We start from the raw sequence: 26149 nt of genomic DNA, 5'->3' as shown, positions 1-26149 counted from the left end.
ACCCTTGGGTTTTGTTTGTTGATGGCTTTTTTCCATTAGTGTTATTCCTGTTGTAAATATTAAAATCTTTTATTTTTTTTTTTACACTACTCAGCATGAGACTAACAGGAATGTATTATATACTCCCTTCAGCTTAGATTTTAAAAATAATGCCCATCTAGTGAGGCATACTGAACTTTTTGAACTTTACCATACTGAACTTTATGTCATAGAATAGTCAGCATTTTGAGAGATAATTACAAATATGATTTATACTTTCTAGGATTATGGCATCATAGTCAGGAAATAGAATTTATACACATAGATGTTAAATCATACCAGGTATCATGTGATTGGGCTTCCCTGGTAGCTCAGCTGGTAAAGAATCCACCTGCGATGCAGGAGACCCTGGTTTGATTCCTTACTCGGGAAGATCCCCTGGAGAAGGGATAGGATACCCACTCTAGTATTCTTGGGCTTTCCTGGTAGCTCAGATGGTTAAGAATCCGCCTGCAGTGCAGGAGACCTGGGTTCAATCCCTGCGTTGGGAAGATCCCATGGAGGAGGGCATGGCAACCCACTCCAGTATTCTTGCCTGCAGAATGCCCATTGGACAGAGGAGCCTGGTGGGCTACAATCCATGGGGTTGCAAAGAGTCAGACATGACTAAGCGACTAAGCACAGGACACATCACATGATTAAAGTGACAGATACGAATTTATAATTTTCTGGAGAATAGCTGAGCTGAGTCAGGAAATGTGTGTTGTCATCATCCTAACTAAGCCTGTACATTTGTGTAAACAGAAGTGCCCCTGTTATTTCTGGGGGACCTGGAGATGAGTAAGATACGCCTGCTCTTCACGGAAGTCAAAATGTTAGTTCACTTTTCTTTCATTTATATATTTACTTTCCCATCCATCCAGTTGACATGATGTTTGTTAATTATTTAATGATCAGTTCCTTTGTGGCAGGTTCTCTAGGTTAATAGATAAAATTAAATTACCAGTGTTACACTTGAGGTGCTTGCAGACTTTAGGAGAAATAGCATATAAATAAAGTTTAAAATATACTTAGCCCTGTGAGTGCAGTAATTTATCTGAATCTAAAGATGCTACCCGTTCAAGTACAAAGCAACAGGCAAGCAGTGTTTAAGTAAAGGCTTGAAGGTTAAATAGGAATCAGGTTTCTAAAGCGCATTCTCACTTTAAAATAAAATATATCTGGTTAACAGACACTGTACACCAGTAGTATTCTAAGTACTTCTTTCTGACTCCATGGACTATAATCCATGAGGCTCCTCTGTCCATGGGATTCTCCATGCAAGAATACTGGAGTGGGTTGCCACGCCCTCCTCCAGAGGATCTTTGTGACCAGGGATTGAACCTTCATCTTGATCCTGCATTGGCAGGTTGGTTCTTTACCATTAGTGCCACCTGGAAAACCTAGTTACTTAGAAGATGGGATAATCATGACCTCAAAGAATGAAATTGACTTGAAATGTGGAAAGACTTGGTTAGTGAGAGTCAGGGGAGGGATGTATGTTTGAGCCTGGAAGGAGTCTTGGTTCAGCAAAGAGAATGAACTAGCTGGGGCCTTGTGGGATAGTGAGCACATTGATCTGTTTCCTGAGTGGGGGGTAAAGATTGCTGGGGCTGGGGAGGCGCTTGGCCACACTTCGGGCTTTGGACCTCAAACTTTACTGGTAATGTGCTCTTCTGAAGGCTGCTAATTGGGGAGCTGACCTGGTAGAAGTGGGTACTGTTTTATGTCAGTCTGATACATGGAAAGCAAGAGTACTATTTGGTAACTTGTTGGATTGAAAAACGAGGACCTAAATTCAGGCAGTGGCTGCATGAAGAAAAGGACATGGCAATGTGAAAAACACTGTTAGAAGAAATGACACGTCCTTATTCTTTGACCCAGGCATTGGAGATCCATTTTGTACCTGATTGTGTCTGTAAAGCCATGTATTATCTAGGGTTGGTTTTAGTGAGGGTTAGTTCAGATGCTTTGGTTTGGTGATGGTGAGAAGAAAGTGTGAAAAGTAAAGGAATGAAGAAGTAGAAAGAGAGACGTAAGAAAAGAAAAAACCAAGCATTGTAGAGTTGCCCAGTTTCTGTTCATAGCCAACATCCCTAGTGATTTTTGTCTCTGCTGTGAACCATCATCCTTACTCTCTGTAGAAATTATGAATTACTGACTAAATGAAGAGATGTTTACTGTTTTTTGAATATATTTTAGTAATGTTAATATGCAAAGGAGAATTGGGCAGTTTTTAATCTAATTTTCATTTCTCTGGAATGGTTGTTTCTACTCTGACTTCTGGCCTGGCATTTAATCAAAGAAACAGTTTACCTTAGAATCATTTTGGTAATTCATCTTATTAGTAACTGGAATTGGGAGACTATTGTCCGAGTTTTCACCTCACAGATTTTAGTTTCACATTTCAACTCTATAACATTGAATGTGTGCCTAGTGGCTCAATCATGTCCAACTCTTTGAGACCCCATGGACTGTAGCCTTCCAAGCTCCTCTGTCCATGGGGATTCTCCATTGAGTAAGTGAACATAAGTAAAAGGCCTTCTATTTGTGAGAATTTTTTTTTTTGCTTTATCTTGCATTCAGTTCATTTGCTTTCTTAAAGATAATTTAGCCTATTAAGGGACTTAATTTGGGAGCTGACTGTGGCTCAGATTATGAACTCCTTATTGCCAAATTCAGACTTAAATTGAAGAAAGTAGGGAAAACCACTAGACCATTCAGGTATGACCTAAATCAAATCCCTTCTGATTATACAGTGGAAGTGAGAAATAGATTTAAGGGACTAGATATGATAGAGTGCCTGGTGAACTATGGACGGAGATTCGTGACATTGTACAGGAGACAGGGATCAAGACCATCCCCAAGAAAAAGAAATGCAAAAAAGCAAAATGGCTGTCTGAGGAGGCCTTACAAATAGCTGGGAAAAGAAGAGAAGCAAAAAGCAAAGGAGAAAAGGAAAGGTATACCTGTTTGAATGCAGAGTTCCAAAGAATAGCAAGGAGAGATAAGAAAGCCTTCCTCAGTGATCAGTGCAAAGAAGTAGAGGAAAACAACAGAATGGGAAAGACTAGAGATCTCTGCCACAAAATTAGATACACCAAGGGAACATTTCATACAAAGATGGGCTCAATAAAGGACAGAAATGGTATGGACCCAACAAAAGCAGAAGATATTAAGAAAAGGTGGCAAGAATACACAGAAGAACTGTACAAAAAAGATCTTCACGACCTGGATAATCACGATGATGTGTCTGGCTCACCTAGAGCCAGACATCCTGAAATGTGAAGTCAAGTGGGCCTTAGGAAGCATCACTACGAACAAAGCTAGTGGAGGTGATGGAATTCCAGTTGAGCTATTTCAAATCCTAAAAGATGGTGCTGTGAAAATGCTGCACTTAATATGCCAGCAAATTTGGAAAACTCAGCAGTGGCCACAGGACTGGAAAATGTCAGTTTTCATTCCAATCCCAAAGAAAGGCAATGCCAAAGAATGCTCAAACTACGCCACAATTGCACTCATCTCACACACTAGTAAAGGAATGCTCAAAATTCTCCAAGCCAGGCTTCAGCAATACGTGAACCATGAACTTCCAGATGTTCAAGCTGGCTTTAGAAAAGGCAGAGGAACCAGAGAACAAATTGCCAACATCCGCTGGATCATCGAAAAAGCAAGAGAGTTCCAAAAAACATCTATTTCTGCTTTATTGACTATGTCAAAGCCTTTGACTGTGTGGATCACAATAAACTGTGGAAAATTCTGAAAGAGATGGGAATACCAGACCAGCTGACCTGCCTCCTGAGAAATCTGTATGCAGGTCAGGAAGCAACAGTTAGAACTGGACATGGAACAACAGACTGGTTCCAAATAGGAAAAGGAGTACGTCAAGGCTGTATATTGTCACCCTGCTTATTTAACTTCTATGCAGAGTACATCATGAGAAACGCTGGGCTGGAAGAAACATAAGCTGGAATCAAGATTGCCGGGAGAAATATCAATAACCTCAGATATGCAGATGACACCACCCTTATGGCAGAAAGCAAAGAAGAACTAAAGAGCCCCTTGATGAAAGTGAAAGTGGAGAGTGAAAAAGTTGGCTTAAAGCTCAACATTCAGAAAACTAAGATCATGGAATCCGGTCCCCGTCACTTCAGGGCATGTAGATGGGGAAACAGTGGCACACTTTATTTTTGGGGGCTCCAAAATCACTGCAGATGGTGACTGCAACCATGAAATTAAAAGATGCTTACTCCTTGGAAGGAAAGTTATGACCAAAATTTTTAACCAAAAGTTATGACTGAAAGTTAGAAAGCATATTAAAAAGCAGAGACATTATTTTGCCAACAAAGGTCTGTCTAGCCAAGACTATGGTTTTTCCAGTAGTCATGTATGGATGTGAGAGTTGGAGTATAAAGAAAGCTGAGTGCCAAAGAATTGATGCTTTTGGACTGTAGTGTTGGAGAAGACTCTTGAAAGTCCCTTGGACTGCAAAAGGATCCAACCAGTCCATCCTAAAGGAAAGCAGTCCCGAGTGTTCATTGGAAGGACTGATGTTGAAGCTGAAACTCCAATACTTTGGCCACCTGATGGGAAGAACTGACTCATTTGAAAAGACCCTGATGCTGGGAAAGATTGAGGGCAGGAGAAGGGGACGACAGAGGATGAGATGGTTGGATGCCATCAGCGACTCAATGGATATGAGTTTGAGTAGACTCTAGGTATTGGTGATGGACAGGGATGCCTGGCATGCTGCGGTTCATGGGGTCGCAAAGAGTCGGACACGACTGAATGACTGAACTTAGCAAATCAAGGAGAAACCTTCTTCAAATGTATTGAATATACATTTCAATAATTTTATGAGGTAAGGTTTTTTTTTTTCCCATGAAGGTGACCAGTAATTGTACAAGTAGGAATGTGTGTGCTCAGTCGCTAAGTTGTGTCCGACTCTTTGTGACCCCACAGACTGTAGCCCACCAGGTTCCTCTGTTCATGGAATTTCCCAGGCAAGAATGCTGGAATGGGTTGCCATTTCCTTCTCCAGGGGATCTTCCCAACCCAGGGGTTGAACCCGCATCTGTTGCATCTCCCACATTGGCAGGTGGATTCTTTACTACCTGAGCCACCTTGGAAGCCCAAGAAATAGGAATAGGAAATATTGTGTGTGTGGTTAAAAATAAGAGTAATAGCTTGGGAGGACTTGAGGTCATCTCTTTTAGCTGCCTGCTTCCAAACAGAAGGAAAACCAGACTGATAGCCAGTTACTACTTGGAGGCCCCCCCTTGATGTGATTATTGCATCCCTGAAACTGCTTCTCCCATGACCTTGGAGAGGGCCTTGGCCGAAGGTCTGGCAGTCTGCCCTCACCTGACCCATGACAAGAAGACCCATTCAGTGTGTTTCTCATACTTGATAAGCTTGTAATGATTTCTTCTGTGTCACTGTCTCCTAGTATTTTTAGACGTTCACCTGGTGAACACTTTGGAAGGAAGTGTGTTTCTATTCTTTTAAAATATCAATAGCCATACACTCTAAGCAATAACTGACTACCGCCCTCCTTATATACAAATGTGCTGCTCGGTTTTAATAATTAATAATCTCTTCTTAGGCTGTGTCACCTGCACTGCGCTCATCAAAAATGCCTACAGTTGGGACAGAAGACCGACCTCTTGGGAAGGATGGAAGAGCTGCTGTTCCTTATCCACCAAGTAAGGAAAGGAAATGCAGCTTCAGCTCACTGCTCATCATACACACACAATGTTCTCATCCTCAGTGGTGCCTCGTCTGAGTCCCCTCCCCCCCTTTTTTTTTCATTGTAACAGAATACTGAAAATAAATTAAAACTTGTATAAATTGGTATTCCTAGGGTGACAGGTAGCTAAGAGACCCATTTAAATTTGAATTCTTTTTCCTTTTGTTTTCAAATTAACTTTCATGGTTTAAAATATGAAAAAAATGTGTTTTAGGTTTGTTTTTCTAATAGTCCTTTCCTAGTAGGATAAATGCTGCACAGTGGTTTTCAGAGTGATATTCTGCTATAAGAGCTTATGTAGAATGTTTCAATTTTCATAAATTTAATTCATACAAGGGTAATGAATATTTGTTTTCTATGGTCCTTTTTCTGATTGATATTGAAGATTTTGTGTTTCGTTAAAGCGATCAACTAGTTTTATTATGTATGCGGACGAGAAACCTCCTTTTTTTCCTAAGAAACATTATTCTGCAAGAGAGAAGAAAGTCAAGGTTGCTTATATGGGTACTCTGGAACCGAAACACAATTCCACTGCAAATCATTCTTTAATGCCTTCTCATTAACTTCAGCTGGTAATGAGAACAAATTGAGGGGAAAAACCACCATGTCATAGGGATGAGTCAAAAAGTTTTATGAACCTATAAATGTACTGCTGATTTACTCAAATGTAGAAGTGTGAAGTATACAGAGATTGGATTTTGACAGCTTTAGTGGATCCATAGCTTTTTAAAATATGCAAAGCTTTCTCAAGCATGACATGTATGAAAATGAATAATGATAGCCAGCCAGTTGCTGTAGTTTTTTTAATTAAACATTTTTCTTTTTTTTATTACTCTGCACTGCAGAATTTTACAAACATGAAACTCACAGATTAAAAGAAACATTATTAAAGTAGATTCATCTGGAATAAGGCAGATGAATGAATTCTTCCCTTGCATTTAACCAGTTGCTGTGCTTTTTTTGACACTTTGATATGTAATCATGTTAGATGTTAAAATGTCTGATAACTTGTCCAAGATTATTCACTTACAAACCATCCTACTAGTTAGTGTCATTGCCAGTAAAGAAGATGGTATATTCTCTTTTTTCTCTCATTTCTGTTCCAAAAGGAATTGCTTCAATAAGAAGCTACTCAGAATTTTATGATCAAGTACAGGTTATAAGAATTAATAAATTTGAAATACTGCAAAAATATTGGCATCAGGAAAACAGATAAACACGAGTCAGAGGGTCACATGAACATGTGGCGGGGGGGCGGGGGCATACACATGGTATTTCCTCCAAAGATGTGACAATGGAAATAGCATGGCAAGAAGCTCTTAATTTCTGCAGTAGCTTATTGTACATCAAAGTGGAAAGACATAGCATTTAATGTCTAGAATAGCAGCACCATCCAACACAAGTACAAGGGAAGCCGCAAATGAGAGCCACATAAGGTAATTTTAAATTTTCTATTAGTTGCATTTAAAAGTAAAAAGAACCCTGTGAAATTAATTTTAAATAGTATATTTTATTTAACTCAATGTATCCAATACATCATTTTTATATGTCATCAGCATAAAAATACTGAGATTTTTACATTCCATTTTTGTATTAACTCTTTGGAATCCAGGGTACCTTTTACACACCAGCATATCTCAGGATGGATGGGACCCCCCTTTTGAATGCTCCATAGTCATGTGGCTAGTGGATCCTGTATTGCACAGCATAGGTCCATAATTACTCATTTGCATATGTAATAATGAAGAAAGCAACATACAGTAATGGTGAGATTTTAATTTAACATCAAGTCTGTGTTAAGTAAGTATTGTTACATTAATTAAAACGAAATGTTTCTCTTAGGTTTTATTATAAACCAGTCACTTATGAATTATCTTGGAAAGCATGTCAGTTTGAAGTGTGAGACTTTGAGGAGGCAAAATCAAAGAGTTGGACTTTTGAATTGGCTTTTTATTCTACAAGAGCGCTTACTATTTGTGAGGGACGAATACTGAGAACTTAATCTTAGTGATGATGCTTCTGTTGGAAGGCTTCGGTCTTCTGCATAAATACTTGATATACAGGATAGGAAATGGAGCGTTTGCTGAATGGTGAGTTCCAGCTGAAGAGCAGCAGGTCTTGAGGACAGGCAGGGATGAGTAAGTGGAGCTTTGTGGGCAAGACTCTTACACTCCAGTCTGTCCTGGTAGCTGTTCCCACACTCCCTTTAGTCATTTTATGGGAAGAAAATTGAACAGGCAGCTTACAGGCGATACTTTTCTACTTTAGAGGACCAGGATGTCTCTCTAGGTTTCTGTTTTCTTTCTGCCTTACCTACTTTGAGTCCGGTTCCCTGTTTTTCATCTCAAAACTTTTTAGGGTCATTTCAGGAATTTCCTGTGACTGAATAGCATTTTCCATCTTTTTGTAATCAAACCAAAATTAGGAGGGAGGACTAATTATTGCTGACTCTCACTACTTTCTAAGTATTTAGATGGACCTGGCAAACTGGTCACTTCTGTGCATACCTTATCTCATTTAACGTGCACAAAAAATATGAGGGAGATATTATTCCCATTTTGTAGATGAGGAAATTAAAGCTATAGAGAGGTTACGAGTCTTCCTGAAGAATAGCTCATAATGAGAATGGTGAAGACTGCTTTTTAACATAAATCTCTGGCAAGTGGAATATCATTTTATCCATACTTTTTGTCTGTGTTCTCTCTTACCTTTGACAAAAATGATCAAGGTGGCTGAGGCTTTGAAAACTGAGATATGTAACTGTGTTTGGTAGCATCGAAGAAATTGAGGAGCCCTAAATGGCAAATGCCTTTTTTACATTTCTCAGAGAAAATTTGAAAACAAATTTAGTAAAATAATTTTGGGATAACATTTTGTACCATAGCTTGACTACTTAATAAATTAAGAAAGGGCTGTGTTTAAGTTCATTGTCATTTTAACTCAAAGTGAATTTACATAGTTTCATTATTTTCCAAATATCTGCTTTGTTAATTAAGTTCTGTAATGTAATAGGAGTTTGAAGATTTTATGAAGCAGACACGTGTTTTAAAACACCCTACTTACAAATTAATTTTATATTTACATTGAACAGTAGCTGCTCTTTGGCTTGGGAGAAGGAATAGGGACCAAAAGTTAAAGGTGATGAATATATTGCAAGAATAACCTATCTTTCTGTATTAAAGTTTTTAGTCTTATTTTAAAGAAGATGTATTGATTTGGTTGCTGCTGCATCTGAAGACCTGTTTTTCAACTGCAGGACTTATCAACTATATAATCTCTCCAGTGGTTCTATGATAGTTTCTGGCTTGGCTTGTATCCCTAATACTGTGAATTGTTATATGATCTTAGGGTCAAATACTGTTACAGCAAGAAAGTAACTTGAAGATCATCTTGGGAGTTTTACAATAGGTTTTCTTCTTTTTTTCAACTTTTTTTCCGTAGCAGCAGCAGGTACTGTTTTATCAAATGAAATCTTATACAGAATTCTATTATAGAAGTTAAATAGAAGTGGAGCTTCTCTAATGGAAGTAAAAGTTGAGATCTGAAACCCCGCCTATTGGCCTTTTTCGCCCCTTGTTGGTCCCCGAGGCTAAGAGAGGGCAAATTATTCAGGATTATATAATTAACTAGGAAGCATGGTAGAAATCATCTAATCCAGGGATTCTCACCCTTTCCTGCTCTATAGGGTGGAGGCTTTCCCCTCCCTCCATAAACAAAGGGAAGAAAGCAAGCTAATGAGAATCACATTCCTAGGCAAGTTTCCTTCTAGATGAAGGAACTAGGCCCGGAGGGAGGAAGTGACCAGGACACTGCAGCCCTGTGATGGGAGCACCTGAGCGGGGCACCAGCCCTCGGCTGCTCCTCTGTGCAGCTCTGCCTCAGGCGCGAGCCCAGGACAGAGCACAGGGCAGCTACTCTTTATTAGGTTCTGATTCAGTGCTGTTAAGTTGTGTTAACATCTGTTCAGTAGTTACAGTAAATTACACTATCATAGACAGTAGTTACTGTTTAAATGTTGAAGTTGCTAGAAAGAGCAGTGTGGTTGAGAACTAGGATGTTAGATATGCTTCCAGATCACTGGTTTAAGCTTGTGCCTCCAAATATGCAAATACATTTGCTGTACAGGACACCCCCTAGTGGCCAGATTTCATAACCACAACTTGCATTTCATTCCATACACTCCTACTTTAAGAATCACTGCCTTAAAGAGACACTGGAAATGATGATGGTTAACCTCAGGTATATAACAATGATTTTTTTTAAAAAGGTTGAGAATCACTGTTCTAAATATTACTTAAAAGATAATTTTTTCCCCAGTTGATTTTCAATAAATTGTCTTTTGTTCTAGGTATGATTATTAATCCTGACTATGAAGTTTCATTTCCTTAGATTTTTCAGGGTATCAATTGTTAGAAGGGGGAAAAAAAAGTATGTTTATGTAGACTTTGTTCACATAATTAATGTGAAGCCAAATTATAAAGCGTCAAGAGGACAGTGGTAAAGATTCAGCAAAGGCTAATTTTCTGCTGATGGCCTTCTTCTTAGGAACTTCCATTATTAGTACTCTATTATGTAACGGATATGCCCATTCAGTCAACATTATTTCTGATGCCAACTAGGGAACTTGATTATGAATTGGGATTTTTTTAAAGAAGTCGGGCCCGTTAAAAATTTTACTTTATTTATTTATTTATTTATAGCAGTTGCAGACCTGCAGAGGATGTTCCCCACCCCTCCTTCTTTGGAACAGCACCCTGCATTTTCTCCTGTGATGAATTATAAAGATGGGATCAGCTCAGAGACAGTGACAGCATTAGGCATGATGGAAAGCCCAATGGTCAGTATGGTTTCAACACAGCTCACTGAATTCAAGATGGAAGTGGAAGATGGATTAGGAAGTCCCAAGCCAGAGGAAGTAAAGGTAATCGCCGGGATATTAACTGAACAAAGACATACATGCATGCTTAGACTCTCGGTCGTGTCCGACTCTGTACAACCCCATAAACCACAGCCCATCAGGCTCCTCCATCCATGACATTCTCCAGGCAAGAATACCCAGGGATCGAACCCACGTCTTTCACATCTCCTGCATTAGCAGATGGACTCTTTACCACTAGCACCACCTGGGAAACCCATACAAAGACAGGGTGACTTTAAAGCACACTTTTCTATGACTTCTTTAAAATAGTATTGTCTGTATGCAATATATACATACGTTCCTAAGGGTTCTCTGAATTAGATCATGTGGTATGTCACTTGGCATATTAATTAGTGTCTTTTGATTAATTTAAAATGTTGGCATTCACATTTTTCCAATGATCAGATAAGAGAAATAGTGAATTGCAGTCATTTTTGTTGCTATTATGTCCTCAAGTTGTTTACCAGCTTGATCACCAGCTCCACTTTGTTATCACAGGACTTTTCGTACGTGCACAAAGTTCCAACTTTTCAGCCTTTTGTGGGATCCTCCATGTTTGCTCCACTGAAGATGTTGCCGAGCCAATGCCTGCTACCTCTGAAGATTCCTGATGCCTGTCTGTTTCGGCCTTCATGGGCAATCCCTCCTAAAATTGAACAACTGCCCATGCCACCTGCAGCCACTTTCATTAGAGATGGCTACAAGTATGTGCTGGGATTGTGGCAAGTCGCCTGCCATATTTAATAGGATTTTTACCATTTAACCTAAGTATTTACTTTACACGATGACAGCATTTCATTTGAAACTTTTATCGGCCATTCATGTTTTTGTGCATATTCTTTTGTGTTGAAGATATTATTTTCTAAACTAAATTTCATATACATGGGAAAATTGAGGTTATTTGTGTAGAGAACTGTGGTGGTTATGGTCATTCAGTGTCAAATCAGTGTCTGTCACAGAACCAAGCAGTAGATTGGAGTGGGTAATATTTTTAGGGTGATGGTGGTAAGTACTTTGTTATATGTACTTAGATGATTTCAGATGTGTTTACTTAAGGCACTTTAAGGTTAAATGCTAATTAGTTTTCCCTTTGATTGATAATTTCTTAATGACATAATGTAGATGCTATAATGTAAAAGGCCACAAACTCAAATGTCTGTCAGGACCAAGTAAGCAATATGTGGACGGAGTGGACTGGGCAGAGCAAATACTAGGCACTGCTGATACTCAGTGTCACTGTAGGGGCGGTGGGGGCAAGTGGAGTCAACAGCAAACTGTTTGAGAGGATGTATTTCCCCCTTTAAGGGAACTTTTATTTTTTCTTTTCACTTTTTTTTGCTATTCAACCTCAGGGAGTTGTTCAGGCAGGAATGTGAGAGATTTTAATGTACATTTCCTTTTTAAAAATGTTGATAGTTGGGAATTCCCTGGCAGTCCAGTGGTTAGGAATCGGCACTTTCACTGCGAATGGCCTGGGCTCAATCCCTGGTCAGGGAACTAAAATCCTGCAAGACATGTTCCCCCCCTCCCAAAAGAAAAAATTGTTGACAGTTAATTCAGAGTTACATTCTAAAAGCTAAGACAAATTTATGCTGTAGGTCCAGTCTGTGGGCTACTTTTGTGACCTCATATAAAAATAAATCATCTTGATGAAATCAACTTTAATTTTATAAGCAGGCTTTATGCTTATGTTTGTGTAAAGTCTGTATTGGAATGAAAAACTGGAACAGCAAAGTACTTTAAAAGAACCTTAGACCTGGACAAGTACATGGAGTCATAGGACTCGAATTCCTGCCTGTTTTATTTAGTCTCTGTATGACCTTAAGGGACCATTTTACCTAGGTCTTCTCCTCTTTAAAATGGAGTTTCAGGCACAAGATTTTTGAAACGCTCTGAGAACTAATGGTTGTGGATCAACACGCCACCAACAGTATGAAAGTGTGTGCCCAGAAGCACTCTGTAGGGCAGGGCCTGGCTTATTCTCTGCTGCCATTCTCCAGTTGTGTCCCAGCTTGTTTCCTCTCAGACTGGTCCCGCACGGCTGGAGCGACTAGCACACCAGGGGTTAGCATGCCGCTCACAAGCAGTGCGACCGCTTCAGAAGCCATTCCACAGCTTAGCCTCTTAAACACACAAGCTCCTCAAAACAGTAACACGCAACCCTTTGCTGCATGATAGTTTCTGTAACAGATAATTTAGATCATTGTTTAGATCTATTAAATCTGTTGTCTGCCACCCCAGAGATTCTTGGTATTCTAAACTGGCACTGTTAACAGAACTTTCTGGGATGAAATAAGTGTACCTGCTCCTTCCAGTGTGGCACCCACTCTACCCTCGTGTTGTAGCTATGCACGTGGCTCGTTGAGACCAAGACTGCATTTAAGTTCGGCACGTGGGGCTGGTGGTTCCCTTACTTCCTGGACTGCACGGTTGTGGGCTGTGGGAAGTCCTCCTGCTGTGGTCTCCATCACCCTGTGTGTGTGTGTGTGAGTCGCTCAGTCATGGCCGACTCTTTGCGACCCCACGAACTGTAGCCCACCAGGCTTCTCTGTCCATGGACTTCTCCAAGCAAGAATACTGAAGTGGGTTGCCATTCCCTTCTCCAGAGGATCTTCCCAACCCACGGATTGAACCCTGGTCTCCTGCATCGCAGGCAGACTCTTTACTGTTTGAGCTACAGGGCAGTCCTCCCGCTTTATTACAGAACACACCAGCACTCTCTTGATGCCTCTCATACTTGCCATGCACTGACTTTTCTTCCTCTTTTTTTTTCACTGTTACATATCCAGCAACTAGCATGGGGTTGGTTGGTCCTCAATTCATTTTTCTTGAACGGAAAAGTCAGGTTCCTATATATGATAAACCATTTTATTGCCTCAGGAACAATTTAATTATTTAGGTTTTCAGTTAATCGTCGTAGTTCCTTTTCTGATCTGAACTGCATAATCATTTTGGAGTTTTGTTGAACAGGAAAATTTGAAAGGAGTCCAGTTCAGAGTAAAGATCGTTATTACACACTTACCGTTTTGCTCTCTGAGATAGCAGTGATTGCTGATCAGGGTTTCTGGGTCACTCGTTATCTGTACTCAAAGACACCACTGTGCCTCAAATCGAACATTTCTTTGCAGAGCCTGATTTAGATTTTCAGGTTGGTAGGTTAGGCATAGCTAATTAAAAATCAGAAGAAAATGATTCAAAGAGCCATTACTTTATGACATTCTTCTTTCAAATTATAAGTGAGTGAATATATACTTTATTGGAGGAACATTAGTTTAAGCACAGTATTAATAGAAGAATTTTAAGCATTTAAAAAATTTTATTTCTTTTGATACCTTCTAGTTGGAAAGAATGACCCCAATCTGTTTTATGGGTACCTCTAAGAATGTATATCAGGAACATCTTATTACAATAAGAACATCGTGGACACTGTTTTGCTTTCTTTGTGGCTGTTCCAGACAGAAGTCACTACTTACGAGAAAACAGCACAGTGTGATTGTCTCTGGCATATGGAAAATAGAAAATGAACTGCAGTTGCCTACCACAGAAACCTGTTAGCAGTTTGGACACTTTGATGTAGCATGTATACTTACATGCAACAACCTAATTAATACTAAGTCCTCATGGCGGCACGTGTAACATTTGTATTAATTGTAATATATGACTGGCCAATGGGTTCCTCAAATAGAATTCCCTCATGGTCCCTCATTACGATAAAAATGCTAGCTAGATAGAACTGCATTTTTTGGAAACTAGAAAAATGTTAAATTTTCATGTGCATTTGATTATAACTACTGTAGAATCATATGTAGGTTATAGCCTCAGAGAACAAGTACACTAGCAGACTTTCAGTCTCAAAAAAGGACAAGATTGTTACTGCAAATTAGATGGGAATTTCATCCATGGTCTGCTAGCTAAGTTGGCATCTGAACTCATGGGTAAAAGTTCTGTTTAGTAGTTAGAGTTTTTCAGAACTACTTTGTCCAAACCCAGCATCATGTTTTCTTGTTAAAAATAGTAAAAGTTTCCTCAAAAGATGAAGAGGAGGCTTGCTGAAGTGTGCACTAAGTGGAAGGGCACTGCTATATTGAATTATTCTTCATACCTTGCTGCTTGCTTTTCCACACACTGCACTGACTTCTTTGAATCCTTAAAAAAAAAAAATAGAAAACCAAATAAACCAAGCAATAGCATGTATAAATAAGAAATGGCCGGGCCAGGCTGGGGTGCTGAGGTGTGTGTCTGGCACCCGTGACCTGCCCCCTGTTCTCACGCGGTGCCGTCTCTCTTGCAGCAATGTGCCTAGTGTCGGGAGCCTGGCAGATCCAGATTATCTGAACACGCCACAGATGAACACACCAGTGACACTCAACAGCGCTGCCCCAGCCAGCAACAGTGGAGCAGGAGTTTTACCATCCCCAGCAACCCCTCGCTTCTCTGTCCCCACACCACGAACCCCCAGGACCCCAAGAACTCCCAGAGGAGGGGGCACTGCCAGTGGTCAGGGCTCTGTGAAGTATGACAGCACCGACCAGGGCTCACCAGCCTCTACCCCCTCTACTACTCGGCCTCTCAATTCTGTGGAGCCCGCCACCATGCAGCCAATCCCTGAAGCCCACAGTCTCTATGTCACCCTGATTCTTTCGGATTCCGTGATGAATATCTTTAAAGACAGAAACTTTGACAGCTGTTGCATCTGTGCCTGCAACATGAACATCAAAGGGGCGGATGTCGGGCTCTACATCCCCGATTCTTCCAACGAGGACCAGTACCGCTGCACCTGTGGGTTTAGTGCGATCATGAATCGCAAACTTGGTTACAATTCAGGACTCTTCCTGGAAGATGAGTTGGATATTTTTGGGAAGAATTCTGACATTGGTCAGGCTGCCGAAAGGCGCCTAATGATGTGTCAGACCACCTTCCTTCCTCAGATGGAAGGAGCCAGAAAACCCCAGGAGCCACCGATAAGCCTTCTCCTCCTCTTGCAGAACCAACACACACAGCCTTTTGCTTCACTGAGTTTCCTAGACTACATTTCCTCCAACAGTCGCCAGACCCTTCCCTGTGTGAGCTGGAGTTACGACCGGGTGCAAGCAGATAATAATGATTACTGGACAGAATGCTTTAATGCCTTGGAGCAGGGTCGGCAGTATGTGGATAATCCCACGGGTGGCAAAGTGGATGAAGCCCTGGTGAGAAGTGCCACTGTGCACTCCTGGCCTCACAGCAACGGTAGGTTTCCCGGAATACAGATTTACTTTGAGAACTGTCTTGGTGTGACGATAACTTGCACACTTGCCTTACTGTATGTGACAAAATTTAAAATTTTATTTCTTAAAAAATAGACACAACTGAAGCGAGAGCTGTCTTGAAATTCGAAATTTAAGGATGGGGAAATGTTTCATGTTGAAACACATTTGGAGAAGAGTAATTATGTTGTGGGATAAAAGTCATCTGGATCAGCGGTCCCTATCCTTTTTGGTACCAGGGACTGGTTTCATGGGAGACAATTTTTCCACGGACCAGGAGGATATGAGTGATGGGGAGTGACTGTAAATACAGATGAAGCTTCACTCACTTGCCTGGCTCTCACCTCCTGCTGTGCGACCCAGTTCCTAACAGGCCCCGGACTGGTACTGGTCTGTGGCCAGGGATTGGGGAGCCATGATGCAGATTATACATACTGATAATCTGCACACCCTTCTGGGTCAAGTTTCCATGATACTTCTTCCAGGAAGTCTTCTGTCCATTTACAGAGTACTTTTCCAGTATTTTGTGTCTGTGGTAACAGTAATCACATTTTACTTTATGTTGTGGCTCCTGGGGCATATCATTGTCTTAAAAACTCCAGGTGATAAGTGTTTTTGGAGTTTGGCTCTAAGAGTGCTGAGTACCTGACTGTTCCTTTTCTTTATTCATTCTCTATCTATGCTGTGATGTGTCCTGGGGGAAAAAGTGAAAGAGACAAGGTACCTGCCCTCAGGGACTTTCTAATCTATTTTGGAAAATGACGTGAATCACATAATTACACAAATAAGCATATACCTGCAAACCATTATAAGTGATGAAAGCATGGGGTGTCAGAGGACACTTCCTTGAAGAAGCAGTGATATTTGAGATTGCAGTGCTGGGTACAGGTTAACTGAGGGCAGGGGTGGCGAGTGTGGAGGGCCAGAGTTAAGTAGGGTGTGGGGCCTTCAGAGAAGCCTGAAGGCCAGCAGGGCTAGATTGTCAAGAGCCTTTGGGGCCACGCTGGGCCCTGGGTCTTCAGTTTTAACACATCCTTGATGGGTTATGAAGAGACACTGCCATCAGATTTGTGTACTCAGAAACAGTGGACTCTGACTGGAATGTGGACTGAGGATTAGAAAATGGCAAGAGGGGATTGGGGGACACTGAGAAGTTCCTGCAGCAGATGAAAGAAGAACCAGTAGTTTGGCTTAGTGTCCCAGCATAGGAGATGGAAAAGAAGTGGAAACAGTCAAGGGATGTTTGGGAGGCATTATGGCAGGACTTGGTAATGCGTTGGGTTTTGGGGATCAGAGAGAGTGAGATATTAAGGAAGACACTCAGGTTTGTGACTTGTACACCTGGACAGACAGTGGCATGTTGGTCAAAGATGGGTGTTCTGGGGAAAGACTAGGTCTGAAGGTCATAACTGAGTTTGGGAAGTTTTAAAGATCTCCTTTGAGATGTGCAGGTGGACACTTGGGACTTTATGGCGTGGAGGTCAGGGGAACGGGAGTGGACGGCACGTGGATGATAGCCCAGGTCAGGGCATGGTGAAGGAGGAGGGTTCACTGAGGAGGAAGCAGGTGTGGAGCGAGAGGAGGGCCTGGGTTAGAGCTTTACTGCATCCTGCTGTGTAACCAAGCTCCACAAAGAGAGTAGTCAACAGGCATTCAGTAAGCCAGGCTTTTAAGATGAGTATTAAACAGGTCTTTTGACCACAGTGAGAGCTGTTTGTGGGAGCAGAGGCCAAGATGGAGGGGTTCTATGAGTGAAAGAAACATGGGCCCTACTTTTGGAATCGTCCTCAGTCTTGCAGAGGAGAGGTTATGTAAGCAAGGAGACTTCTGGGAGGTAGAGACGCCTGAGAAAATATTTCAAGGCTTATACTCATTTTTATAACTCCTTAGGTTTAAGTACAGTGCCTTATACTTAGCAGGCCTTGGATTAATGGCTGCTGCATGAATTTATGAATTAAAGTCTTTCCCCTAAAGAATTATGGGTGATTATCTTACGTGGTTTCTTTTATTCGATAGTGGCCTTCAGATAGAAAAGCAGTCTGGGTGGGTGGATGAGTATTGTCATCTCTGGATATGAAGAACAGCATGTTTTATTGCAGATGAGATGTGCAATTTAGATGGGTCTAAATTCAGATGCTGAAAGTACCAGACAAGATTGTGTAAACAAATGATGTGGAGAGCCAGCTTTGCAAAAAAGCAGTGTCCTTCCACAATATCCTTTCTATTTTGTATGCACAGGAATAGAGTTCACAAAGAATTGCCTCTGCATTTATTTTTCTTTAACCTGTAACTCTCTTGGTCTGTCATTTTCTTACACTGGATAGAGCCATGGGTACAAGAAGTACTTTCCATTTTTCTTTACTGTAAGAAGAAAAGAGGCACAGGCTTGAAGATAAAGGAGGTTAATTCTGCTTCAGTCTCAGGCAGGCAGCAGAGGCATGGGTGTCAAAAACTGTCTGGAGGAGACTGCTCCTCGACTCCACCAAGTGGTGATCATCTGGCAGTGTAGTGGTCTCAGCCCCAGGGTTGTCAGATAGTTTTCCAGTTTTTCAAGAGAAGCTAGAAATCCAGACTTGTGTATGAAATTTCCTGAGAAGTGTGTTTCAGATTGAAAAATGAAAACAAAACCTCTATGCCATCGATATGCAACCTGTGTTTGATTTGAGGACGCACTTGAGAATGTCTTCAGACCCTTAAGCACCCTGTGTTCCAGGTTCGGTTGGTAAATAGGTCACAGGTTTCCATCTGTGCCGCCGTCCTCGTCAGCTGAGAAGAGGAGGAAAAGGTCTTGAGGACCCCAGGTCTGCAGGTTCATAGCTGACCGCCTCCAACTTCAGTGCTTCTTTCTTCAGATCTTTTAGGGAATTTGATGAGCATTATGGACCCTCTCACCCCTGGGAAAAATTACACCTGTGTTCACGCATGCACGTGCAGTTTGGGGAGAGTTTCAAAGGTTTTCACGTTCGAGGTTAAGGACTCCTCTTGCTAGCAGGAAGAATGTGCATTCTGAAACCTTGACTCCCTAACTGTCCTGAGCTTCTTTTTTAATTCCTTTTTCCCACTCATCATATAATCAGATAAACATTGATATTTGTAAACAAAAGTAATTAAGAAACTGGACTTCCCTGGTGATCTAGTGGTTAAGAATCCACCTGCCAGTGCCGGGACACAGGTTTGACCCTAGTCCAGGAAGATCCTACCTGCCATGGGGCCACTAGGCCAGTGTGCCGCAAGTGCTGAGCCTGCACTCCGGAGCCTGCAAGCCTCAACAAGAGAAGCCACTGCAGTGAGAAGCCCACACACTGCAACTAGAGAACAGCCTCCGTCTGTTCACTGCAGCGAGAAGCCAGCACACAGCAACAAAGACCCAGCATAGCCATACATACGTAAATAATGTTTTGAAAAGTAATTAAGAAACTAAAAGTAATTATGAAGCAATCATTAAATTTTTGCAGCTCTCTTTTCTTGTGAATACCCACTCAGTATTTTAGAGTCTACCATAAGTAGACTCTACTGCTAGTGACGCCTCTGTCATGGCCTGTTGCTGAGGTTGTGCCAGCCCGCCTTGACGGTCCCTGTTCTGTTCCTGTCATTTCTCTTGCAGTGCTGGACATCAGCATGCTCTCCTCCCAGGACGTGGTCCGCACGCTGCTGTCCCTGCAGCCTTTTCTCCAGGATGCCATCCAGAAGAAGCGCACGGGCAGGACCTGGGAGAACATCCAGCACGTGCAGGGCCCACTCACCTGGCAGCAGTTCCACAAGATGGCAGGACGGGGCACCTACGGTAGGCCTTTCTCCCAGTTGACGTTCTTCTGGATTTTTTCTTCTGTGGAAAGAGCAGCTTTAGTTACTGTCAAGTCCTTCCTTTGCTGACAAAATAAAATCTTTTCCCTCCTGACTATTTTATAATCTCCGTTTTCCAATAGTCAGTTTTAGAGATAATTTTTCTTAATGTCTTTGGCATAATCAAAGTCAATGGGGCAAATAATGCCTGAATAGACTATTTGTTAGAATCTCCTCATCTTCCCAGTCCTCATTGCTGTTTCATCTGGATGAACTAGTTCTGTCAGCTTCTTTGTAGTCAGGACCATAGTGCTTGTCTTAGAGGAAGATAGATAGTTTTGTTTGGAGAACTAACACTAACCTGCTCTAGTCTGCACTCACTGAACCTTTATAAGCACGTTCTGACTCATTTAATTCAAGTTCTTCATCAGGGGCCATTTAGTTAGAGGATTTGAAGACTCCTTTTAAGAGTATCATGTCAGCCTACAATAAAATGTCCGATGCCTGAATTAAGACGAATCACCAGAGAATTCGCAGTTGTGGAGGTAGGGGGAAGCGGACTCGCAAGAGCTTTCCTGAACTGCAGTCTTGTTTTAGGTTCTGAAGAGTCTCCTGAGCCACTGCCCATCCCCACCCTGCTGGTAGGCTACGACAAGGACTTCCTCACCATCTCGCCATTCTCCTTGCCGTTTTGGGAGAGGCTGTTGTTGGACCCATACGGGGGCCACCGTGATGTTGCCTATATTGTGGTGTGTCCAGAAAACGAGGCCTTGCTCGAAGGAGCCAAAACTTTCTTCAGGGACTTGAGCGCTGTGTATGAGGTGAGAAAGACACGAAAGGTGAAAATTGTCTGTATGATGCAGGTCCTTAGATTGTTTTTAGTTGTGACTAAATTTTAAAGGATAAATATCTTCAAAATAGATCTCCAGGAAATTTTGCACAGAGTTGGAGCATGAAGAAAAGGATAAGTTGGCAAGTTTTTCGGGAAGTACATTGTTTTCCCATCATAGCTTTATATTTTATTAGATTGAAAAGATTTTCCTCTACCAGCTTTGCTATACATCTTAAAATCCCATCAGCTGTTTTCTCCCCCATTTATGTGCTTGAGTTTAAAAAGACTACTCACCTGGGGATAGTGGTTGTTCAGAAGATGATCTTTACGAAAAGAAAGCGCATCTACTCTTGAGGGTGGGGGGGGGGTTCCTGAAAACAGTATAAAAATGTTTAGCTGGAAAATTCCTGAATCATATAGAAGTTTCATGACTCATGTCCCTGTTATGTTTTATTTAAACATCTTAATACTCAGTTTTGCTACAGATTAATTAATAACCCTAGTAATGTTAGATAATTTTGTGTATTTAGTATATAAAGTCCTGTTACTTTTGAAAAATTAGAATCATATCTGTCTTTAAAGAGTTAGTATACATTTCTTCTGCTAAAGTACATATACACTAAAGTTTTTGTACCTTATACTCCTAATTAATCTTCATATTTGATGAGAGTAAATGAAATTAGTGTTTATAAAGTGTTTGGATCTGTGACATATTATAAGCATTACAAAAGTGTTTATTAAATAAGATGCCAAATTGAATTTCAAAAATATTCCATAACAGAAATTGACCATCTATAAATGTATGAGTATACATGGAATAGTAAACTTACGTGCTTCAAAGAAAAGAGAAGACGCTAATGTCTGAAATAATGGCATCAATTAAGCCACTGAAGGAAATCGTTGGAAACAGTAATTTCTAAACAGTGCCTGGTCCATGATGCATACTACTACTAAATCACAATTACCCTAATGCAGAAAACTTGTCTAAGCAGTTTTGAAGCCCAGTCATTCTTTTGAATGAAGCTCTCAGCATAAGTTACAGAACATGAAAGGATTACCCCATCACTTCAGAATTGCTCTTTTGGCAGTAATGCACACCTGCTTCAGAGGAGTGTACACTAGAGGATTTTTTAGGGGTTTGGTAAGCCTTCTGTTCATCAACTCTAGTATGGGCTAGTTATATGGGCTCTCCTGCCAGTGAACATGTAGTAGCTTACTTTCTGCAGATATATTATATTCATTCTTCACCATAAGCACCCCTTTAATGTTCTGGAGGTTAATAACAGGATCTCATTGTGCTGAAACAACTATTTACTTTTAAAAAGTGGTCAGCATGTCCACTGCTTTAGTGGCCTCTGCTCTTGGGGATCTCCAAATGTAACAGTGTAACAGATGGCCCATAAAATATTACTGTTATCTTATGGGAGAACATCCAGAGTAGGGATTACTTAAGAGATTTCAGTGGACATACGTCTCCATCAGCCTTCGTAGGCAGGAATCCGGCTCTTTATTTGACCGGTAGCAGTCAGGTAGGGCTCAGCAGTGTTCCCTTGTGCGGCAGGAGGTGCTTGGGGTGAAGAAGCATTTATTTTTTTCTTCTAAAAGAACATTTTTCCTTAGAGAGGCTGGTCCAGGGTTTGGAGAGACAAGAGAGCAGATTCAGATACATTATAACCCCCAAAAGGGACCAGCTTACAACGCTGGTCTGGTTGCATGTGGCAACGCTGAGAAAAGAAGGAAGATGCCTCTGTGTGTATGTCAGGCGTCTCAGTGGCTGACGGTGCGTTCTGAGGAGGGAAGGTCCCTGTTCTGAGTGGGTCTGCTGTGTTCTGTCAGATGTGCCGGCTTGGGCAGCACAAGCCCATCTGCAAAGTGCTGCGCGACGGGATCATGCGTGTGGGGAGGACCGTGGCACAGAAGCTGACGGAGGAGCTCGTGAGCGAGTGGTTCAGCCAGCCGTGGGGCAGTGAGGAGAGTGACAATCATTCCAGACTCAAACTTTATGCGCAAGTTTGCCGCCATCACCTAGGTAAATGGGGATTTACATGACAAAGTCAAATTTGAGATGTGGAATAGCAGATTGTTTCCCCCCTCCCCCACTCTTACCTGAAAAAATCCCATGGACAGAGGAGCCTGATGGGCTACCGTCCACGGGGTCGCAAAGAATTGTACGTGACTGAGCGCACCATCTTTTTGTTCTAAGTAGTTAAATGCTAGTTTTTATGTGCATGTATATTCTTGAAGAGCTATTTAAAGTAGCCTAAAGAAGTCATATCTAATTTACCCCACATTTCGAGAATGTAGCAGCATGATTTGGTATTAACTGGTTAATTTTAACCCAGATTCTCAAAAGAATCTTAGACCTAGCTTACAAGGCGTTATACACATAGGAGCATAACATCCCATGATGGCTGTAGAAAACATGGCCTCTCAGTTTTTAGTGAAGCTGTGTAGAATCAGTCTGAAAGGAAAATGATTGGTTTTCCTGAAAACGAAATGATTGGTTTTCTTTTTCTTCTGTTCTCCAAATAAGGCTCTTCTCTAGAATTTATAATAAGTAGCCCCATGTTTATTTCCCTGTTTATATACAATCTTGTGTTCCAGTGTGGAGATAGCATTTTGGGTGTCAGAACCAGAGTATTGCAGCCTGGAAGCATAGCTCTTTAGAAAGTGACTGTTCTGAATATCTGTGTCAACCAGACCTGCAGAATGTCCCTGAAGTCACCTCTCTGCGTGTCCTCTTTCAGCACCTTATCTGGCCACTCTGCAGCTCGACAGCAGCCTGTTGATGCCACCTAAGTACCAGACCCCACCAGCAGCAGCACAGGCGCAAGTGCCACCTGGGAGCGCTGGGCCTTTAGCCTCAAATCCAGGCTCGGCCGCGCCCGCGGCGGGCAGTGCATTTAATCCCACCTCCAACGGCAGTTCTCTGAACCCGGCTGCAAGCAGTTCCGCCTCTGGCTCCGCCGGGCCACCGGTCTCCACATCTGCCTCTGCTCCCATCATCAACCAGATCAGCACTACCTCTTCCTCAGGATTCAGCGGTAGTGTCGGGGGGCAGAACCCCAGCACCGGGGCCAGTGCTGCAGAGAGAACACAAGGGAACCTGGGCTGTGCTGGAGACAGCGAGCCTGGGCAGAGCTCCTCACAGCCCTCCCAGGACGGACAGGAAAGGTACGGTACTCTGACCGGGCTGAGTGGCTTTGGCTTGGACCCCTGGGCTACGCTTCTCTGTGCCCCCAGCCCCCTCAACTTCCCGCTCTACTTCAATCTCTAAACCTGGTGAAGTGCTGTATTTCTCTTCTTCCCCAAAGAAGGTTAACAACTGTCAGTCTATAGTTCAGTGTTAAGAAATTTGAGAACTTCTTATAAACTTACTAGTAATTATTGTATTACTAGTATCATAGTATGTACTTACTAATTAATATACTTATTGTAATTAATATTACTAATAATACTATATGAATATATGAATAATATTTCTCTGGTGGCTCAGATGGTAAAGAATCTGCCTGCAATGCAGGAGACCCCGGTTCGATACCTGGGTCGGGAAGATGCCCTGGAGAAGGGAATGGCAACCCCTCCAGTCTTCTTGCCTGGAGAATCCCATGACAGAGGAGCCTGGTGGGCTACAGCTGGACAAAGAGTCCGACATGACTGAGTGACTAACATTTTCACTTTCAGCCTCTTCGTATTAACGTAACAGCATTATAAAACATCTTTGTAGAAGGAAACCATGGGGGTGAAAAGAGATCTCCCATTTTAGAGAAGCACGTTGTCATTTTCCATCTATCTTGGTGCCGACTGACTTGGTTTGCCTTCATTTTGTTCCTTATTGATGTTGCATTGACTCTGTAATCATTGTCCAGGGAGTCAGTCTGCTCTGGAGTTGATGTATTTTTTATAATTTATGTTGCGTGTCTCATAAGTGGCTCTGTTTGCAGTGTTACAGAAAGGGAGAGGATAGGAATTCCCACGGAGCCCGACTCTGCAGACAGCCAAGCCTACCCTCCCGCTGTCGTCATTTACATGGTGGACCCCTTCACGTACACTGCGGAGGAAGACTCCACTTCCGGAAATTTTTGGCTGTTGAGTTTGATGCGCTGCTACACAGAAATGCTGGATAATTTACCTGAGCATATGAGAAATTCTTTCATTCTCCAGGTACCTAACTGCAAGTTTATTTACTTTGTTGTTGTTTTTATGAAAGTAAATACATTTTTTTTTAAATTGTATGCATATGAAAACAGAAAAAAAATTATTCTTAATTCTACCTTTTAGATTCAGACATTATTAGTTAGCATTTTGATGTTTCTCTAACCTCTTTTCTGTGTTTATTTACACAGTTGAGATCATATTTTTATGTAATTTTTTTCTACCGTTTCACTGTTTTGGCAGTCTAGTGGTTGGGATTCTGTGCTTCCAATGCCGGGGCCCAGGTTCAGCCCCTGGTTGGGGAACTAGGGTCCCGAAAACTGTATGGTGTGACCAATAAATAAATGAATGCTGCCATAATAAACATCTTTATGTGTACTCTCTCTCTTACATTCCAAGTCATTTCCTCAAGTGGATTCTTAGATAAAGATACCGATAAATAATGCCGGATTCCTTTCCCAAAAGGTTATAGTTATTCACAGTTCTTTTAGGAGTGAATGAGCATGCTCATTTTCACTGCACCTTTGTCAACTTCATAGTGTAATAATTTTTTTAAGTTTATAATTTAATAGGTGAAAAATGATGGGTGTTTAGATTTTTGTATTACTGTCCCTTTTAACTCAAGTCATTTCTATAGAATTAAAAGATTGAATTTAAAGTTCCTGGTGTAGTTTGTTGATAGTTTTTTGTTGAAGTTTGTGTCTCAGATGATTAGATAGTAATTCCAGTGATGCCATGCATATTAAGTGTATACGTGATAGAACTGAGAAATATATTTACAAGCAAGTTTTAAAATTTGAGGGCGTGGCAACAATAAATTGAGAATTTATCCCTAAAATGGGAACAGGGTAATTTCTAAGTGACAATGTAACTTGCCTAGCAGAGTGACATCCCTTCTTAAACTGCTGTTATTTGTAATATAAGACTTTGTGTCACTGAAAGGAATTAAGGTTGGATTATATTATGTTTGGCATTTCTGTATTTTAAGACTAAAGTTGCCTCCCCCATTCAAATAAAGAATTCATACCATTTCATTTTCCACCTGCCTTGTTAGCATATTAGATCCATTTCCAGTTTTGTTTGTATTTGTGCCTGTAGATTGTGCCTTGCCAGTACATGCTGCAGACAATGAAGGATGAGCAAGTTTTCTACATTCAATACTTGAAGTCCATGGCATTTTCAGTGTACTGCCAGTGCAGGCGACCTCTGCCTACACAGATCCACATTAAATCCCTCACAGGATTCGGGCCTGCCGCCAGCATTGAGATGACTCTCAAGAACCCGGAGGTAGGCAGCAGCAGGGCAGAAATTTGCAAAAAGACTGCTTTTATACTAAAGATGCAAGCCAGGAGAGTTACTTGCTTGTTCTGTCTTCTCCCTTTACATAAGAGTGGTAGATTTTTCTAATCCTTAAGTTGAAATGGAGGAGATAACTTCTCTGAACTTGT

At 41.5% G+C, this 26149-nt stretch overlaps 1 protein-coding gene and 1 long non-coding RNA gene across 6 annotated transcripts in view; one reads left to right on the top strand and one right to left on the bottom strand.

Moving 5' to 3' along the window:
• Nucleotides 1-26149, top strand: part of MED13L (mediator complex subunit 13L) — a 284123-nt gene that overhangs the window by 240131 nt on the left and 17843 nt on the right. For all 4 annotated transcript variants that reach the window (XM_081539697.1, XM_081539695.1, XM_081539694.1 and 1 more), the window contains 10 exons: nucleotides 5624-5723; nucleotides 10468-10688; nucleotides 11184-11389; nucleotides 14977-15914; nucleotides 19536-19715; nucleotides 20312-20535; nucleotides 22383-22575; nucleotides 23294-23720; nucleotides 24491-24710; nucleotides 25800-25988. In XM_081539697.1, coding sequence (XP_081395823.1) covers nucleotides 5624-5723; nucleotides 10468-10688; nucleotides 11184-11389; nucleotides 14977-15914; nucleotides 19536-19715; nucleotides 20312-20535; nucleotides 22383-22575; nucleotides 23294-23720; nucleotides 24491-24710; nucleotides 25800-25988 — 2898 coding nt within the window. The remainder of the gene's footprint in view (nucleotides 1-5623; nucleotides 5724-10467; nucleotides 10689-11183; nucleotides 11390-14976; nucleotides 15915-19535; nucleotides 19716-20311; nucleotides 20536-22382; nucleotides 22576-23293; nucleotides 23721-24490; nucleotides 24711-25799; nucleotides 25989-26149) is intronic.
• The window catches only part of LOC145525842 (uncharacterized), a 99049-nt gene continuing 84862 nt past the window's right edge, over nucleotides 11963-26149 (bottom strand). Inside the window, exons 7-13 of one of the 2 annotated variants that reach the window (XR_014068443.1) lie at nucleotides 23460-23629; nucleotides 20841-20917; nucleotides 20382-20524; nucleotides 19675-19757; nucleotides 14788-14831; nucleotides 13708-13852; nucleotides 11963-12210 (exon numbers count right to left, since the gene is read on the bottom strand). This is a non-coding gene — a long non-coding RNA (uncharacterized LOC145525842). Of the gene's footprint in view, nucleotides 12211-13707; nucleotides 13853-14787; nucleotides 14832-19240; nucleotides 19758-20381; nucleotides 20525-20840; nucleotides 20918-23459; nucleotides 23630-26149 lie in introns of those variants that run through there. The other variant, XR_014068441.1, reaches the window with a different exon arrangement.

This window comes from Giraffa tippelskirchi, chromosome 11 (assembly GCF_054371585.1).
Source record: "Giraffa tippelskirchi isolate mGirTip1 chromosome 11, T2T-mGirTip1v1.2.pri, whole genome shotgun sequence".
Classification (NCBI taxonomy): Eukaryota; Metazoa; Chordata; class Mammalia; order Artiodactyla; family Giraffidae; genus Giraffa; species Giraffa tippelskirchi.
The sequence above is the reverse complement of the archived record's forward strand: the minus strand, read 5'-3'. Positions and strand labels throughout refer to the sequence as shown.